We start from the raw sequence: 18541 nt of genomic DNA on the forward strand, positions 1-18541 counted from the left end.
AAGTCAACGGTATTGTCAACGCAACGCTCCAGCGAACTGCTAGAAACATATAATGACGTGTTCAGCTGTGCCTAGAGGCACACGGAGCTCAACCTTTAACGGCAAAGTTATCTCCCAGATGTCCGACTCGTTGGCTGAACGGTCAGCATACTGGCCTTTGGTTCAGAGGGTCCCGGGTTCGATTCCCGGCCGGGTCGGGGATTTTAACCTTAATTGGTTAATTCCAACGGCACGGGGGCTGGGTGTATGTGTTGTCTTCATCATTTCATCCTCATCATGACGCGCAGGTCGCCTACGGGAGTCAAATAGAAAGACCTGCACCTGGCGAGCCGAACCCGTTCTGGGATATCCCGGCACTAAAAGCCATACGACATTTCATTTTTTCATCTCCCAGATATTCTGTACATGTAAGAACAATAGCACGTTACTTGTATCCTTATCAGATTAAACATAAAATTAAAATTAGTTTTATATGCATTACCCTGTACTTATATTACACTTCATGCTAATACATTTATATTTTGCCTGGTGTAGCGCGTTTTCCCCTCTCGGTGGAGTTCCAGTTAAACTCTTGCCATAAACACCACAATATAATCTATTCTGTAGTATACATTTACTCGGAGCTTATGTCTAAACATGTTCTAGCTCAAAAAGAAGAAAAAATCACGAATATCGGAGTTTATAAAAAATACCTGAACGAAAAAAGGAGGGAAAATCGTGCAGTTTTGATTATTTGCCTCTTGACGCTTCCGTAGCCCAAACGTGTAATTAGGAAAGAAGAAAAGCGTAGAAAAATGATATGAAGGTATACTTGAAGTAGCATAGAGGAGAGATCATGCCGTTATGCTTACTACGGAACACACTCTCATTGGCCGGAATTTCAACCCTTGGTGAGAAGTCAGTGGCGATGTCACTCGGCTATCACGGTTTACATAAATGTCACTTCCCATTCTTAATGCATTATTGCCTATTTTTTCATTCTTCATACCAGATCGTGTACTGCTTTGCGACTTTTGTTCTGAATGGAATTTATTGCTTTTTTATCGCAAAATTTCGCCAGGAAATTCAGGTTTTGCACAGAGTGGATCATTGTATTATACTGAAAGTTTGATCTGTCTGTCTGTCTGTCTATCAAGACACGGGCTTATTCACTAGGTAGCTGCATTGGTGGATTAATGTTCCTACTCATGATCCTAAGTTCACGGGTTCGATCTCGGCCGATGTCTTTTTTTAAAATCTTGGCTTCATCGATAGGTTGTTGGCATGTTAGATCTCTGGTGGCGTACTCATCGTAAGGAACATTCCAGTATATTTCTTTTGTCGTTGCTAATATTTTCCCGCATTTCATAGCTTTCTGGCCGTTAGAGAGATGGGGCTTTTTAATATGTTTCCTTCAATTAATGGTAATATAGGTTTATAATCTTGTAGTTTAACAACAGCCTTTAACAGATATGTGCGCTGGCGATGACTGTGCAGCTCTTTTCCTCCGAACTACTCATTTAGCAAATCACCGTTTTCACATTGTTGCAACGGCCATGTTCCGGTGCACTGACTTTCGCTGATTGGCCTACTAGCGGGTACACAAGGGGCAAGCGTTTTAGGAACATCTGCTACCCCGACACTTCGAAATATTTGTGTTCGTAAGTTAACACGAGAGATGTTCACACATCAGTGGAGAAAGTAGATTCACTTTCTATTTGGCGTTAATAAGAAATGTCTGATATCACTCTTCGGGAGGCAACCCAGCTTCAGACAGTTCGACAAATAGATGTTGGATAGCATGCGACGCCGTGGTTCATTATATTGGATTTCGTTTCATTATGAGGATGGTGCTATTCACGGTGACGTTTACTGCTCTTTGTTGTCTGTACAGTATTCCCTGCAGTGTAAGCTTGTGGAGTAGGCTGAGTCATGAACGTTCCCGTTACTCTTCGAACACCTACACCAGTTACTATTGTTAAACTTATCTACTTATCTGACAGCTTTTGCCGGAGCGATGATTCACAAACAGCACTCCTTCTGTTCACCACTTTACAAATAATTTTTACACGTCTATGCAGATTTTTTAACCAATTTATCGAAGAATTGCATCACATGCCGTAAATGCAACTTAGTCTCATCCGTATTCGAAACTCAACAAAGCCCAAAGCTCCTATTGAATTTGTGAATGTGACCTAATTTCACGGAGAAGTAGGTCAAATGTCACCTTGCAAGTAGTGTCATCATTTTGTACTTTCAAACAGTACGATTGCGTGAAAAACGCGTATACACACACAATCAATATACTGTACTCGTCAGCGGTGTTGTAAATTAAGCATGGCTGGAGCGCTCGTATCACAGTTGGAATATCGTGTTCACTAGTTACTGAGAGGTGGGGGGGGGGGTAACTTTATTGAACCTCAGAAAACCACACATGCGAAACAACATGTATTATATTTGTAGTTTGTGCAGAGTAAAAGCGAAAGTAACGAAGAAAACATACAAATATATAGCAATAGGTTCCGAAACTAATTCATTACGTGTTTTATATTAATTCCTTCTTCTTACACATTCCGTTCCCTTGCTTACCCAGCTTCATTCATCATAATTCATTTCATCTTAATTAGCTCCTCAACTGAGGCTGGCGTCACGAAGGCGATCCGGCCGTAAAACATGCCCACTTCATCTCACCACATTGGGAAACGGGACGAAGTGGTTATGGTGGCGATTATTGTTTTAAGAGGAGGTACAATTGGGCAACTATCCTTTAATAACACTAACCAAAAGGAAAAAGAGGGAAGGGGTCCGACACTTCGAAAAATGAAGATTTCGAGCAAAGACCACGAAGGGCGTGTAAATGAAAGACTCCCTAGGTATCGTAAACTTAATACTGTCCGAGTCGGAAGAGAACAAGAGTTGACCAAGAGAGGTCGGATAGGATAGATGAAAGTGAGGAGTCTGGCATAAGTAAGTGGGAGCAATGCCAGGACTCGGCTGGGAGCTCCGCGGTGGCCAGCCCACGCTCCCAGGTTAAGAGCCTCTTTTAGACGCCTCTTACGACAGGCAGGGTACAGTGGATGTTATTTTACCGCCCCTATCACAGGAGAAAAGTAGGGCTAATGGGTAGATATACATTCTTACACAATGTAAGTAGAGACGAGTTGATACCAGTTTTTGTCGATACTCAATACCAATGTATGTGTTTTGCCTCGATACTCGATACTTTCGTTCTTGAAATTAAATATTAAAGTACTGCATATTTCTAAGCAATATTATTTATTAAATAGGCATTTTATGTCACCACTTCAATCTCTGTATAATAAAATTGAAAATTGTAAATTAGGTTAAAATATATTGTGGTATTTAGGTGTAATTAGTTACGAATCTTTCCACAAACCCGAAAGTTAAAGAACTATTAAACACTGTTAAAAAATCAAATGCAGGTGAGGCCGTCTGGTCATCCTCCCCAGTTGTATCCCCCGACCCAGAGTCTGAAGCTCCAGGACATCGCCCTTGAGGCGGTAGAGGTGGGATCCTCGCTGAGTCCGAGGGGAAAAAACCAACCCTGGAGGGTAAGTAGATTAAGAAAGAATGACTAGACGAAATTAAAAATAGGTTAGAGTTTCCAACAGATTGAAACTTATCAGTGTCTCCAGTGCAGCAGTTGCTTATCAATCAACCAATACTGATCTGCATTTAGGGCAGTCGCCCATGTGGCAGATTCCTTATCTGTTGTTTTCCTAGCCTTTTCTTAAATGATTTCAAAGAAATTGGAAATTTATTCCAATCCCTAACTCCCCTTCCTATAAATGAATATTTGCCCTCAATTTGTCCTCTTGAATTCCAACTTCATCTTCATATTGTGATATTTCCTACTTTTAAAGACGCCACTCAAACTTATTCGTCTACTAATGTCTTTCCACGCCATCTCTCTGCTGACAGCTCGCAACATACCACCACAGTCTATATATTAGACTGTGATACCACTTAGTCGAGCAGCTCGTCTTCTTTCTCTCAGTTCTTCCCAGCCCAAACTTTGCAACATTTTTGTAACACTACTCTGTTGTCGGAAATCACCCAGAACAAATCGAGCTGCTTTTCTTTGGATTTTTTCCAGTTCTTGAATCAAGTAATTTTTTGTCCGGTCAGAAGATGCACAACCCAAATGCTATACTAATAGTATTATTCCATAAAACCATTATATCTCCTACCTGTTCCTTCGTGTACTGACCCATTTTTGGCCTAAGTTCATATGCTGTTGATTGTTTGTATTTACCATTCTTTCCTTTTCCTTCCCCGTGATTTTGTTTTACATAATTGGTAGACTCTTCGTTCGCTTTTCTATGTAGATTACCGGTGTAATAATATATTCTAGTTGTGTACACTTAATCATAAAGGGACTTTGAATAAACCTCATCGTCCAAAAGATACTTCGAAGTAACATCAACGTCCAGAGCTCCCGATTGATGTGGCAGTCCTGAACCCTCCAGCCTTTCATTTTCATTACTTTTACCAACTCCCAATCCCTTCATTCTCCTAAAACCAAGCTCGATAGCCGCAGTCGCGTAAGTGTGCGGCCAGTATCCAGTAATTGGGAGATAGTGGGTTCGAGCCCCGCTGTCGGCAGGCCTGAAGATGGTTTTCCGTGGTTTCCCATTTTCACACTAGCCAAATGTCGGGGCTGTACCTTAATTAAGGCCACGGCCACTTCCTTCCACTTCCTAGGCATTTCATATCCCATCGTCGCCATAAGACATATCTGTGTCGGTGCGACGTAAAGCAAATAAAACATCAGAATCTCTGTTTTTGTTGTTTGACGTGAAATGTTTTTGTTTTAAGGTTTGATTTCTTTGAATCGTATAATGACGAAGTTGGGTACTTATCAGGCTACGTTAATAGAGGCAATGAAAATGAAAACCTACGACCTGTTTTTCAATCAGTGACCGGGTCAGGCGAGGATAGGAATTGTGCCGGTTGCCGAGGCCTGTCACACTCCTCTGGGGCAATGATTAATGACTGGCAGATGAAATGAAATTATATTGGGGAATGTTGCTAGAATGAAAGATGACAGGGAAAACCGAAGTACTCGCCTCCGCTTTGTCCAGCACAAATCTCGCATGGAGTGACCGGGATTTGAACCTCGGCACCCAGCGGTGAGAGGCCGACGCATTGCCGTCTGAGTCACGGAGGCTACTTAATAGAGGCAATATCGATTTTTATACTTGCAAAGGTGAGAGCAGGGTCTACTGCAGACATCTATGAAGTTTCCATGGCATCCTGCCAAAATCCTAAAGTTTTGATTTGTTTGACCAGCTGATCTTTGCTTCTGGCGAAACTCTAATCCATGGCCTGGTCAGTTTATGATGATTTATTTATACTGCATGTTCCTCATTTGGAAAGTCTATTCCATTTATTCTATTTACAGTCGAAGGACAATCAAAAGATTATTAGTCTCACCATTTCGTTATTCAAAATTTAGCACCTTAAATGACTGTTCTTTTGCCCAGAGTTTGATTCCGGTTCGGCCTTGATTTTAAGAATTTTCTAAGGCTTGACCTTTTCTGTAAATCAACATATCCTTGAAGTGCAGTGCTAGAAATAGTTGGAATAATTAAGCGGCCAAGATCGGATATTGTCAATTCAACCCATTCCTTCTGTAATACACTGTTCCACTTTTTTATTTTTTTTATTGTTAACAACAGCATGTGAAAAATAGAAAATCGAAGTTGAGAAAGGCGACTTTCAAATTTCATTGCTAGCCTTTGTGCTGAACAATATTCAGTTGGTTTTGCAACAATATCAAGATTCGTGTTTCCAAATTAGCATTCTACTGTGGTTCCACATCTTTGCTATTGTTTAAGAAATTACTGGATATGCAAGTCAGCAGCATTTTATGTCTAATCCTGTATTATACAATTGTGTATTTATTAGTAATTTGAGGGAAGAGACCTATGTGTATTTTGGATATAGCACATGGATAGTCAACATATGCTTGCTTCTATCTTTGCCTGGCTCGGTGGCTAACTGGTTAGCATGCTGACCTTTGGTCCAAGGGGTCCTGGGTCCGAATCCCGATCGGGTTGGGGATTTGAACTTGCAGTGGCTGGGTATTTGTGCCGTCTTCAACATTAGATTTCATTCAGGTAGTGTACCATCCTCACAGACGCGCAGATTACCTTTGGGCGTCAGTTTGAAAGACTTGCACCAGGCTTATTATATCTATCTCCAGCTTAATGCTTCTGCTGAAAGTACTATAAGCCTTATTCTACTGATAGTGACATGAAGCAAGTTTGTATCATAATAAACCTTAGGCAGGTATCCTTGTTAGGCTACTTTCACTCTAACCAACTGTCCCAACTCAAGTGTTAGCCAGACATTGACCTTGGAACTTTTCTAATATGGAAAGTTAACTCTACTATAAAAGGAATGATTTTATAACCTTGTTTTACACTTTAACAGGGTTCTTCCTGTAGTCTTGTTTGTATAGTTGTTGACCTTTATTGTATGAATTTCATATTTGCCAGTGGCTTGAATGTTCAGCTTACATTAAAGAACTGTGTTATTGATGCTTGTTCTTTTGTTTTAGAATGGTGATCTGTGCATTTCCATCTTACACCCACCAGTTCATGACCCCCAGAGTGGAGAGCTGCCATGTGAAATGTGGAATCCTACTCAAAATGTCAGGTATGCTCTTCAAATTCTGCTCATAGTAGAATAAACTAGACAGTATGTAGCAGTATTATTACGAAAGACTATTTCTGGGAAATATGATTGAGCGGGTATCTCACAAAGAAATAGTGCATTTGCTTGGCCCCTGGGAAGGAAGAAGACCTGAAAAAAATGCTGGGACAAAGTCTGAGGATTTTTTTTACAGCATGAGGAATTCTATACTTATACATTTTCTAGCACATTCAAATTTATCTTGATTGAATTTTGTAATGAGAATGTATGTACTTATTAAGTTTGCAGCATTTTCTCCTTTTCATAAAGGAAAAAGATACCCTCTTCCCTGTTCCATGTTAGAACATATTTCATGTTTATTCATACAGTGGGAAGTTCATAAGATAATCTATTCATAGTGTTCATATGTTAATTGGCACTAGTCTAAAAACACTCTGTGCAGTATTTTCATCCATACTGCTATTGAAGGATGTCCTGCTAATTAATAATTCTTACTTAATTTGGACATGAAATGGACTAAGTTATATAATAATTTTGTAAGGTATATACTCTAGCTGTATGGAATATTCCTGTATTGTTACATATAGCAACCGTGGGGTAAATGCTATAACATGTTGAAATGTGTATAATTATTCTCTTGCAGAACAATTTTACTGTCTGTGATCTCCCTCTTGAATGAGCCAAACACCTTCAGTCCTGCCAACGTGGATGCGTCAGTGATGTTCAGGCGTTGGAGAGATTCAAAAGGAAAGGATAAAGAATATGAAAACATAATAAGGTATTATATTTTAAATTTCTGTGACATTTATGGATGAATTTTAAATTCCTGTATACTGTATAGACTATTGGAGAAAGAATTGTAACATAGTATGATGCAATCAGTTTAGATCTGCCTGCTATCTGTGCAGGTTTTCTTAAGTTCTCAGCTCCCTCAGTAATATTCGGTCAGCATTGTATGCAGAGCTAGGAACATTGAAGTGTAAAGTGCACTTTGAACACCCCAAAAGCTCTTGGTTTTGCTACAAAGCTTTCAGTCTTGCCATGCTTTCCATGGTTGTTTTTTTTTCTGTAGTTCATTTGAAGTGTTTAAATTACTAGGATAATCACTATCGCTGAAGCAACTCTCAACCACATCACTTGTACCTCAGGAGATCCAAACTCCTCCTGAACCATGAACAGTGAAAGCAGAAAAATTATAGCTGAAGTGGTGGAATGCTGTGACTTTCAAAAGGAGAACAGTCATTTGATTCTCCTGCTCAGCAAGTCTATAGAACGAGTTGCTGCTCATGCGGGAAAAATGTATTAGCACTATCAGTAGATTCAAATCATTTGGTGTCTCTCATCCCAACGAATCTCTAGATCTCGGAAAGTACCATGGTTATACTTGAGCAATGCTATCATGTTAATTAACTTATTTTTCATTATTGATTAATAAAAGTTGATTCAACATCTTAGATTCTCAGTAAGAAGTACAACCAGCATGATTGTATTTAATTGAATTTCATTATAATTTGCTTGCTACTTGAGACTGAAAAGTCCCTTTCTGTGATGTCTAAATCAGATAGGACATATAAGTGTATATTTATCTAGGGTCTTTGTTCAAAAAGTTTTATAGGAGAGTGGAAATTGTAGTGTTGGAACGAACATGTCATTTTTGTACACACAGGAATGCAATACGTCGTCATGTAGTGGAAATTCCCCATAATTTGCTTTGTATATGTCTAATATTTTTGTGTTAGTACCGTATTTTTAGTGGCTTCATATTTAATTATTAATTCTTACATCCATTTTTGTCACATTATCACTAATGTTTCTCAGGACTGCAGCACTACACTTCTTTAAATTTACCTCTATTTAATTTCTATTTTTTCTCTCATTTTCATGTATTAAGTAAATAGGTATTTATGAAAAAAAAAATATTGTTTAGACTGAGCCAGACTTATTACGTTTTGTTATTTGTTTCACTCTCTTTGGTTGGTAAGTATTGCCCCGTATAGCCAGTGCTCAACACAACTTGTGTGTGCAGTTAGGTATTCTGACTCCCTTTTCAAGAGAGTACTTCACTTACTGTTGCACTATCTGTGCATGAACTCTTAATAGGGATGTGTGTTTCAATAAGGCTGGTAATATAAAAATAGGTGCCATGCCATGGAGTTGCTTATTCTAGTACACTTAATTTTAAGAGGGTTTGCATCATAGGTCTTTTAGCAGCGAGATGACTGTATTAGGGAATTGCTGCATATAACAGATGAGTCATTGGGCTTCTTCACTGTTATCAACAGTGATCAATCCAGAATTTCTGTATTACCCTGTTCTTTACACTCGAATAGTCCGCATACATGTCCAAATCAACAAATGTGAAGACAACATGGCTTCTCCACAGCACAGGCCAGAGCCACATCTAAAGCTTGAGCATAGACCACTGAAACTACTATTTGATGCTCTGTTTACATCCAACAGGACTACAGCCATGCATGCTTCCAACTAGGCTACCAATTTAGCACCTACACTGTCTTCCACATCTCCAGTTGTGATGCAAGAGGTTTGAAGGGGATCAGATAGCATGCTGTTTTGTGTGGTAATGAGAAGGATCTGTCTTTATACATTTTAAGTGTGCAACTTATGTGACATTTCCTAGAATGTGTTTACCCACAACTTACAAGTGTAATCCCTTGAAATTGTGGTGTGAGCTGCCAAAAGTTACAACTTACGACTAATTTTAACCAGTACCAGGTATGTCCAGAACATGGTTCAGTCTGTTCTGCTACCTGCCTCACAAGAGGAAGGCAGCATACTGTTCTAACTAGATAATGCCTTCTCACATGCTGCATGTGCTACTCTAATCTGCAATATTCTGCTGCTGCTTCTGATGATGATGATGATTATGATTATGATTAAAACCTACTATCTGCATCTCACGAGAAGTCGCTTGAAGAAGCTTGTAGGTACGGTATGAGTAACAGTACTACACAAAGCTAGCTACAAACATTAGTCGTGATAAACAGTGCGAGCTCATTGTGCAGTACTTACAGTAAATGTGTAACTAAAGTGCAATTGCACTACCAAGAAACTTCACAGCTGCACCTTAGTTCACAAGAACCGGACAAGTTGGCTGTGCGGTAAGAGGCGCGCGGCTGTGAGCTTGCATCCGGGAGATAGTGGGTTCGAACCCACTGTCAGCAGCCCTGAAGATGGTTTCCCATTTTCACACCAGGCAAATGCTGGGGCTGTACCTTTCTGCTTCCTTCCAACTCCTAGGCCTTTCCTATACCATCGCCGCCATAAGACCTATCTGTGTCGGTGCGACATAAAGCCACTAGCAAAAAAGGAATGTTCACAAGAATCACCTCGTACGGAACCAATGTTTCTTGTCAGGCCTTGAGACCTGAGATTGACTCATGCGCAGCAGCCATGCTTACCCTCCACACCCCTTACCCCGAATGCACACGACTTCTCATCAGACGACCATTGTATCTTTGTACAGGCCATGAAGGGTTCTTGGGGGAGCAAAAGATTAAGCCTTCCACTGTCCATACATCAAATAGTAAGTGGTTAGCTCAATGCCTAGCCAGCCACCTTTGCCCCTAGAGATTACCTGCTTCTAATTCTGGAGTAGCCTGAGCAAATATCAGAGCCATACACTTGTCCATAGATGGATGATGATGATTCTGCTATACCTGTAACATTCCTTTAACAGCAGATGTTTTTTTTAATGCTGAAATTTTGTTCTGTAAAGGGTTCTTTTTAACATCAGTGAATCTTTTAACATGAACCTCTTGCATTTACGCTATTTTCCCGTGCAAGTTCTGAGCTTGTGACAACCATAGGAACTAACCTGAGCCTGGCTTTGCATTCATTGTCCCATTGAAGATATTGGTGTCATGATGGGTCACTATTTGGTGCATTGTCTCAGACCTATAAGTCTTGCTTGCTGTATGACATCATCAGGTACAAGAGGTAGAGAGTAATGTTCATTATCTCAGTGACTGACTGTAACCAGAGTACAGATGTAGGTCCATGATGAAGGAGGATGCCTAACATAAATATGATATAAATATTTTTGGCACACAATATACAGTACTTCAAAACCTGAGGATGTGTTGTGAGCTAAGTAATGTTTTTGTAATTGAGATACATTACCAGTAAGTATAATCTTGAATAACTTACATTGAAATCCATATTTAAGGTGTTGCAATTTTTTCTCCATCAATATAGCATTACTTATCGAATTCTGTTCCTTTTCATTTAAAAAAGCGGGAGAGGAAAAATGAAAAGGAAATACAAAGATTGATCAAGTAGGATTCTTTCAAATATTTTGATACAAGCATTGCTAATGGAAATAAAGTTTTATGTTCAGCTGTGATTATTGAAATATCACAGATTTGGTAAGTTTGTCCCCAAAATGTTTAATAGAGAAGGTTTGTGTTGGGTTTTTTTTTAAATTTTAATATCTACTTCAACTGGCTTAAAACTGAGGAAAGAAGGGGAAAGTAACTCTGTCACAAGTGCTATGCCTTAATTTACCGTGATTGAAATTAAGATGGTCCATCAAAAATATTGTTGGGTTTTTAGCTTTCTCATGGACAATTTGTGAAAAACATCCTCAGTAAAAATGTTCTATGTACCCTGCACATTGTTGCTCTCTTGTGTGAGCTAGCTGGAGCTTTGAGTGCGAGTCTCTACACATGGACGGAAGTGTTTTATGTCTGTATGCGGACCTAAAATATGGCAAATTAAAACTCTACCAGATCAAACATTAGCTATAAACATGCATATGTATGTAATATTAATTACCATGAATATTGGATGTACTCCAACGCAGATGTCTGTAGGACATTATTGATTTTTTCGCTGCAGCATGTTAGCACAGAACAGTCATAAAAGTCATTGCACAAATAAGTTATTAAACAATCAAAAAACCTTATATCAGATACGTGTTCTAGTTGGAGATGTTGCCTGTTGTTTCCATTTTATTTCCCTGAATTACCGTTTCCTGATGAATTATGTCAAAATTTCGGTATTAAAAAAATAGTAAAAAGTACTCCGTAGGCTCGGTCGTCATGTCACAATATGAATGTAAAATTGGTCCTTGATTAATATTATATATCGAAATGGTACTTGAAGGTCCTGGGTCCAAGTTACTTATGTCAATTCTTTCGTCAGCTGTTTCATTCTCTGGGGCATTTGAGTCCATCTTGCACTAAAAAGACTACTTGGATTTCTGTCTTTTGACTCTTCAAATGAAAAATCATTTTCATCTACATCCGTAGAGTCCAAAATTGAAGCAATCTATTGCTCACTGACTATCTTCTTACAAACCATGTTGCAAAATAGCTGTGTAAATTGAAAAAAGCCATTTTTTTCCCCCGCCCCCCTCTACATCCGCCAGTGATGCTGGCTGAATTTCTGACCATTTAATATATTTAATTCTGCTCGTGGGCAACCTGTTACGGAATTTAACACATTCACCATCAGCTCCTCAGCGGGTGATTCAATCCTCTAGCCCAGCTTTTTAAAATCCCCTCATCTCTATAATACACTATTTTACATTAAATATTACTGTACGAAAACAATTGTAGATACAACATTGAAAATTTCAACATACCTTGAGGTAGTACTTATGGCACCGGGTTTGACATTTTCCTGGATGGAGAAGCACACCACATTTTCCACAGAATCACCTGATTTCACACCGAACGTTGCTATTCGCTCACACTGTGTACCGTCTAGTTGGAAAATTGTTTGATTTCATGCCTGGGAATTTGAGAAGTACATGCTCATTCATTTTCCCATCAAGTCGAAATGGTGGCTCATTAGCTGGAATTCTCTTGGGGGGCTGCACCGGTGGACTACACATAGATGCTGATAAGCCTACTGAAGACTGAGATGGGACCGGCGATACAGAAATATTCACGGCTTCTGATGGTTCTTCATGTTCATTGTCTTGTAAAAAGTTTCTACATATTGTCTGCTTGAACATCAGGAAAGTTACTTTTGAGTTTGGGTTGGACTTTTGGAAAAGCCTGAATGCATTAAGAAATGTACACTGCAAAATGTATATTTTTTTTTTTTGCCACTTTACTGTTTTTTTACACTGTGCATACACTGATTACAATCAATAATGCTTACAGGTTTCATTTTTATTTTCCCAAACCTGTTCGAAACTTCAGCATTTTCTTCAGAATGTACTGTTGAAACCATGGTGCCATAAGACCTACCTACAACTTAAAGCAAAACAAAAACATGGTAATTACTTTTTTGTCCTTCCAAAGACATAGCAGTACTCAATTGCAGTGGCGGCTCGTGAAAAAATCGTCCTACGTGCTACAAAAAACAAGCTAAATACGCTGTTTTAAATCTGCATATTGCCATGATGAACAACGCATACTTCAAACTTGGTAATAATACTACTACTAATAATAATCATAATAGAAATAATAATAATAATAATAATAATAATAATAATAATAATAATAATAATAATACAACTTTTCTCGCAATTTATTACTCAGAACAAACAAAAACAACATTAATTTGGAAGCAGATGAATTCTTCGACAACTGTCTACGAGATAAATAATTCATTGAAGAAATATTTTTTTACTAACCTAATGGCGCAACTTACATCAGTGCAAATAGAATCGTGGGAATATAGATCCCCACTAAGAACACTAATTTAATTTCACTTTACATACACTGCAGCGGATAAATAATTTGATAAATCTTCGTATAAACTTTAGCACTAACACAATGACAGGAAAAACACGCACCAGTAATATAACCGCGAGATTAAAAACTGCACAAAGCAACTGAAAGAGCTGCCAACTGATTCATTGAGACCTCCCCTATTAGGTTACCAGAGTAAATGTCCGGCTCCATGGCTAAATGGTTAGCGCGCTGGCCTTTTTGGTCACAGGGATCCCGGGTTCGATTCCCGGCAGGGTCTGGAATTTTAACCATCATTGGGTGTACGTGTTGTCGTCATCATCATTTCATCCTCATCACGACTCGCAGGTCGCCTACGGGAGTCAAATCAAAAGATCTGCATCTGGCGAGTCGAACATATCCTCGGATACTTCCGGCACTAAAAGCCATACGCTATTTCATTTCACCAGAGTAAATTACATTGTAATGCGGGATAACATTTAGGGTCAGTCAAAGATTCTTTGACTCACCTACGAATTCCTTATTTTTGACACAAAAGGAAGATGGATATTTTAATAAGCATGTGTGAGATAGATTGCCTCCACTTACGCTTTACTTTCGAACCCAGACGATGCTACTCTCTAGTGGCAGATTCGCTTACCACGTTCAATATAAGCACGGCCGACTGGATCCCTCGCTGCGCTCCGGGTAGCGGGAGACATCGAGTAATTCTACCCCCTTGCGGGAGAGGAAGTAACTATAGACGGGATCAGTGAAAGTTGATCCCGGTTTATGGTATACTCCGCCGGCTAGGGGGAGTGTTGCAAGCTTGGCTGCGCCTGCGTATTGCTTCCTCCAGGCTACAGGCAAGGGCTCACTTCACATGAGCACGAGCCTCGTTCCCCGGGAGAACGGCGCTAGGTGTTCGACAGATCTCGTCCTGATTTTCACAAAACACAAATTCATATCGTACTCAAAACAACGAAAAGGCACCAGGATAATTTTACTGTACATAAATAATATTCCTTACAGTTCCAAGCTACGTGCTGGAGCCCGGTAGCACGTACTGACCGGCCGCCACTGCTCAATTGTCCCTCTTGAAAGTCATTTCCCCTGTTTTCAACTTCTTCTGCCTTTCACTGAATTCCTTAGAGAGTCCCCCATTCTGCCTTATTGTCCCACATATAGCCATATTCTCCCGGCCAAGGTAGGGATCTGAGAAGTCAAATATAGTGTCTCAGATGTTCATGCCACTTGCAGCAGATCTTCAACTTACAAATGTACCCTGCAGGGGGTTCACACACCATCCTTACCGAAATTCCTGGATTGTAAACTCGGAAACGCAAGCGGGACCTCCAAGCTAACGTTCCTTTATCGAGGGCAATTGGCTGATCTGGAGGGTACACAACTGAAAACTGGTTGTTGAGTCTTTCGAGAATCGGCCTAATTTTATATAGCCTATCAGGATTCTCCTCATAATGACTCCTGTCGCTAAAGTGCAAGAACGACTATATGTTTTCAAAAAAATCGGCTGCCCGAAAATAGTATCCTCTGTCCAGTACATTTTCACGTCTGGTTTATGAATTATTCCTGCTACAAATATTAGTCCTAAAAAGTTTTCGTATTATTTACATTAACTGGTTTCCACGTCTGAAAAATAGAGTATTTAGTGAATGGGTGCGGTGCTGCACTAATAACTTGTTCCGTGTAAAGGTTTGTCTGATGGCATATATATTCAAGGAAATAGTAATTTTCAAATAAATTGACGAGGCATAATTTCGTTGCTATTTTCGATGTCAACTTTTAATCCTAATCGGCCAGTGAAATTGACTGCTGGAGGGCAATAAGATGGATGCATATCGTTTATTTGAATGCGCTGAATTTCACTTTGACCAGAGTCTGGTATATCATCATCGGAATTACTATAGCTATCACTGAAATCGGGGGACGAGTTCTTCACTAGAATCATCATTCAGTAGTATGTCTTCAATTTCCCTACTTCGAATAGTGCCTTTGTAACTATCCATCTTAACGCGACACAATAACTCACTTCACTACACACCCTCACAAGAATATTACAACTGGCTTAGGTCTGTGTTTACTCAAAGAAGTAAAGAAAGAAAGAAAGCATTGGAATGTACCCTCTGCTCTGGTAGTCAGGGAGAGGGACTGTTGATTTATATGCCATCTATGGTTTTCAACAGGAACTATGAGTTCGTATGAATTTAGCACTAAATTCGTGCGACCTTGAATGCCTTAACTCGGATATGGTCCTGCACATAGGCAGCTTTTAAACGCCTTAAGGTGTCTGCGGGAATGAATGTGTTAATATATTAAATTCCTCCCTCTAAGAGTTAAGAAGGTACTGCATACACACCTAGACTTCTGCTAGAAAGTTCTACCTAGGGCAGCTCTTGCAGATAAGTCTGCAGTGTATAGGTGCCATTACATTTCTAAATCTAATATGAGACAGTGAATTATCAATCAATCAATCAATCAATACTGTTCTGCATTTAGGGCAGTCGCCCAGGTGGCAGATTCCCTATCTGTTGTTTTCCTAGCCTTTTCTTAAATGATTTCAAAGAAATTGGAAATTTATTGAACATCTCCCGTGGTAAGTTATTCCAATCCCTAACTCCCCTACCTATATATGAATATTTGCCCCAATTTGTCCTCTTGAACTCCAACTTTGTCTTCATATTGTGATCTTTCCTACTTTTAAAGATGCCACTCAAACTTATTCGTCTACTAATGTCATTCCATGCCATCTCTCCGCTGACAGCTCAGAACATACCTCTTAGTTACAAGTAACTATTCTCATTTTGGTTCCGTATTGAACATTATTATAATATTTGTGATATACATACCACTTAGTGTAGCAGCTCGTCTTCTTTCAGTTCTTCCCAGCCCAAACTTTGCAACATTTTTGTAACGCTACTCTTTTGTCGGAAATCACCCAGAACAAATCGAGCTGCTTTTCTTTAGATTTTTTCCAGTTCTTGAATCAAGTAACCCTGGTGAGGGTCTCATACACTGGAACCGTACTCTAGTTGGGGTCTTACCAGAGACTTATATGCCCTCTCCTTTACATCCTTACTACAACCCCTAAACACCCTCATAACCATGTGCAGAGATCTGTACCCTTTATTTACAATCCCATTTATGTGATTACCCCAATGAAGATCTTTCTTTATATTAACAGTGAAGTACTAACAATGATCCCTAAAAGGAACTTTCACCCCATACCTATACTTGCTCACAATCTTGTAACTTATTTATTACTCTATACAGAATAAAATCATCTGCAAAAAGCCTTACCTCTGATTCCACTTGTTTACTCATATCATTTAATATATATAAGAAAACATAAAGGTCCAATAATACTGCCTTGAGGAATTCCCCTCTTAATTATTACAGGGTCAGATAAAGCTTCGCCTACTCGAATTCTCTGAGATCTATTTTCTAGAAATATAGCAACCCATTCAGTCACTCTTTTGTCTAGTTCAGTTGCACTCATTTTTGCCAGTTGTCTCCCATGATCCACCCTATCAAATGCTTTCTTTAGACAGGTCAATCGCGATACAGTTCATTTGACCTCCTGAATCCAAGATATCTTCTATATCTTGCTGGAATCCTACAAGTTGAGCTTCAGTGGAATAACCTTTCCTAAAACCGAACTGTCTTCTATCGAACCAGTTATTGATTACGCAAACATGTCTAATATAATCAGAAAGAATGCCTTCCCAAAGCTTACATGCAATGCATGTCAAACTTAATGGCCTGTAATTTTCGGTTTTATGTCTATCGCCCTTCCCTTTATACACAGGGGCTACTATAGCAACTCTCCATTCATTTGGTATAGCTCCTCCGACCAAACAATAATCAAATAAGTACTTCAGATATGGTACTATATCCCTACCCATTGTCTTTAGTATATCCTCAGAAGTTTTATCAATTCCAGCCACTTTTTGAGTTTTCAAGTTTTGTATCTATTGTAAATGTCATTGTTATCATTTATAAATTTTAATACTTCTTTAGCATTAGTCTCCTCCTCTATCTGGACATTATCCTTGTAACCAACAATACATACTGCTGACTGAATACTTCTGCCTTTTGAAGAGCCTCACATACACACTCCCCTTGTTCATTAATTATTCCTGGAATGTCCTTCTTGGAACCTGTTTCTGCCTTAAAATACCTATATATACTCTTCCATTTTTCACTAATATTTGTATGACTGCCAGTTATACTTGCCATCATGTTATCCTTAGCTACCTTCTTTGCTAGAGTCAATTTCCTAGTAAGTTCCTTCAATTTCTCCTTACTTCCACAGCAATTTCTAACTATTTCTTTCCAATCTGCACCTCTTCTTAGTCTTTTTATTTTTCTATTATAATAAGGTGGGTCTTTACCATTCCTTACAACCTTTAAAGGTACAAACCTGTTTTGACATTCCTCAACGATTGCTTTAAACCCATCCCAGAGTCTGTTTACATTTTTATTTACCATTTTCCACCGATCATAGTTACTTTTTAGAAAGTGATCGTTTATATGATCATTTATAAAGATGTTCTTGGAAAGGCCTGTATCCTGGACCCAACTGTCAGATTTGAGATAGACATCAACCAGCCTGAGATTTGAGATAGACATCAACCAGCCTGAAAATATTGACAGGGAGAAAAGAATTTATACATGAATAAGTTGTAGATTACTACAAACAGAAGTAGGCCTATCACCTTGATAAAAATAGAATTGGAGCCAGGGAAACCGTCTCAGAATTCTTTGTCATTATCTGTAGAAATTAGGCCTTTCAGTAAACATTATAAGACATTTCTCTTAACAGCCTATAAAGGCTTCATAGGTATATTAAGAAACCATTTGCATGCTTCTTGCCGGGCTGAGTGACTCAGACGGTTGAGGTGCTGGCCTTCTGACTCCAACTCTGCAGGTTCAATGCTGGCTCAGTCCGGTGGTATTTGAAGGTGCTCAAATACGTCAGCCTCGTGTCGGTAGATTTACTGGCACAAGAACTCCTGCGGGACTAAATTCCGGCACCTCTGTGTCTCCGAAAAAACCGTAAACGTAGTTAGTGGGACGTAAAGCAAATAACATTAAAATTGTATGCTTCCTAACTTGTTTTTTATATAATATTGCAAATGTCCCTGTATCATATCATAATTAGCCTATTACCCTTTTTACTGTACTCTTTTGTTTATATCCATTGTTAATTTTGTTCT

General features: G+C 39.1%; 1 protein-coding gene across 1 annotated transcript in view; it reads left to right on the forward strand.

The window, feature by feature from the left end:
* The window catches only part of LOC136873670 (ubiquitin-conjugating enzyme E2 R2), a 217034-nt gene that overhangs the window by 178448 nt on the left and 20045 nt on the right, over positions 1-18541 (forward strand). Inside the window, exons 3-4 of the mRNA XM_067146771.2 lie at positions 6566-6663; positions 7304-7438. Of these exons, the coding sequence (XP_067002872.1) occupies positions 6566-6663; positions 7304-7438 (233 nt within the window). The remainder of the gene's footprint in view (positions 1-6565; positions 6664-7303; positions 7439-18541) is intronic.

The sequence above is a fragment of the Anabrus simplex genome, chromosome 5, assembly GCF_040414725.1.
Source record: "Anabrus simplex isolate iqAnaSimp1 chromosome 5, ASM4041472v1, whole genome shotgun sequence".
In the NCBI taxonomy this organism is placed as follows: domain Eukaryota; kingdom Metazoa; phylum Arthropoda; class Insecta; order Orthoptera; family Tettigoniidae; genus Anabrus; species Anabrus simplex.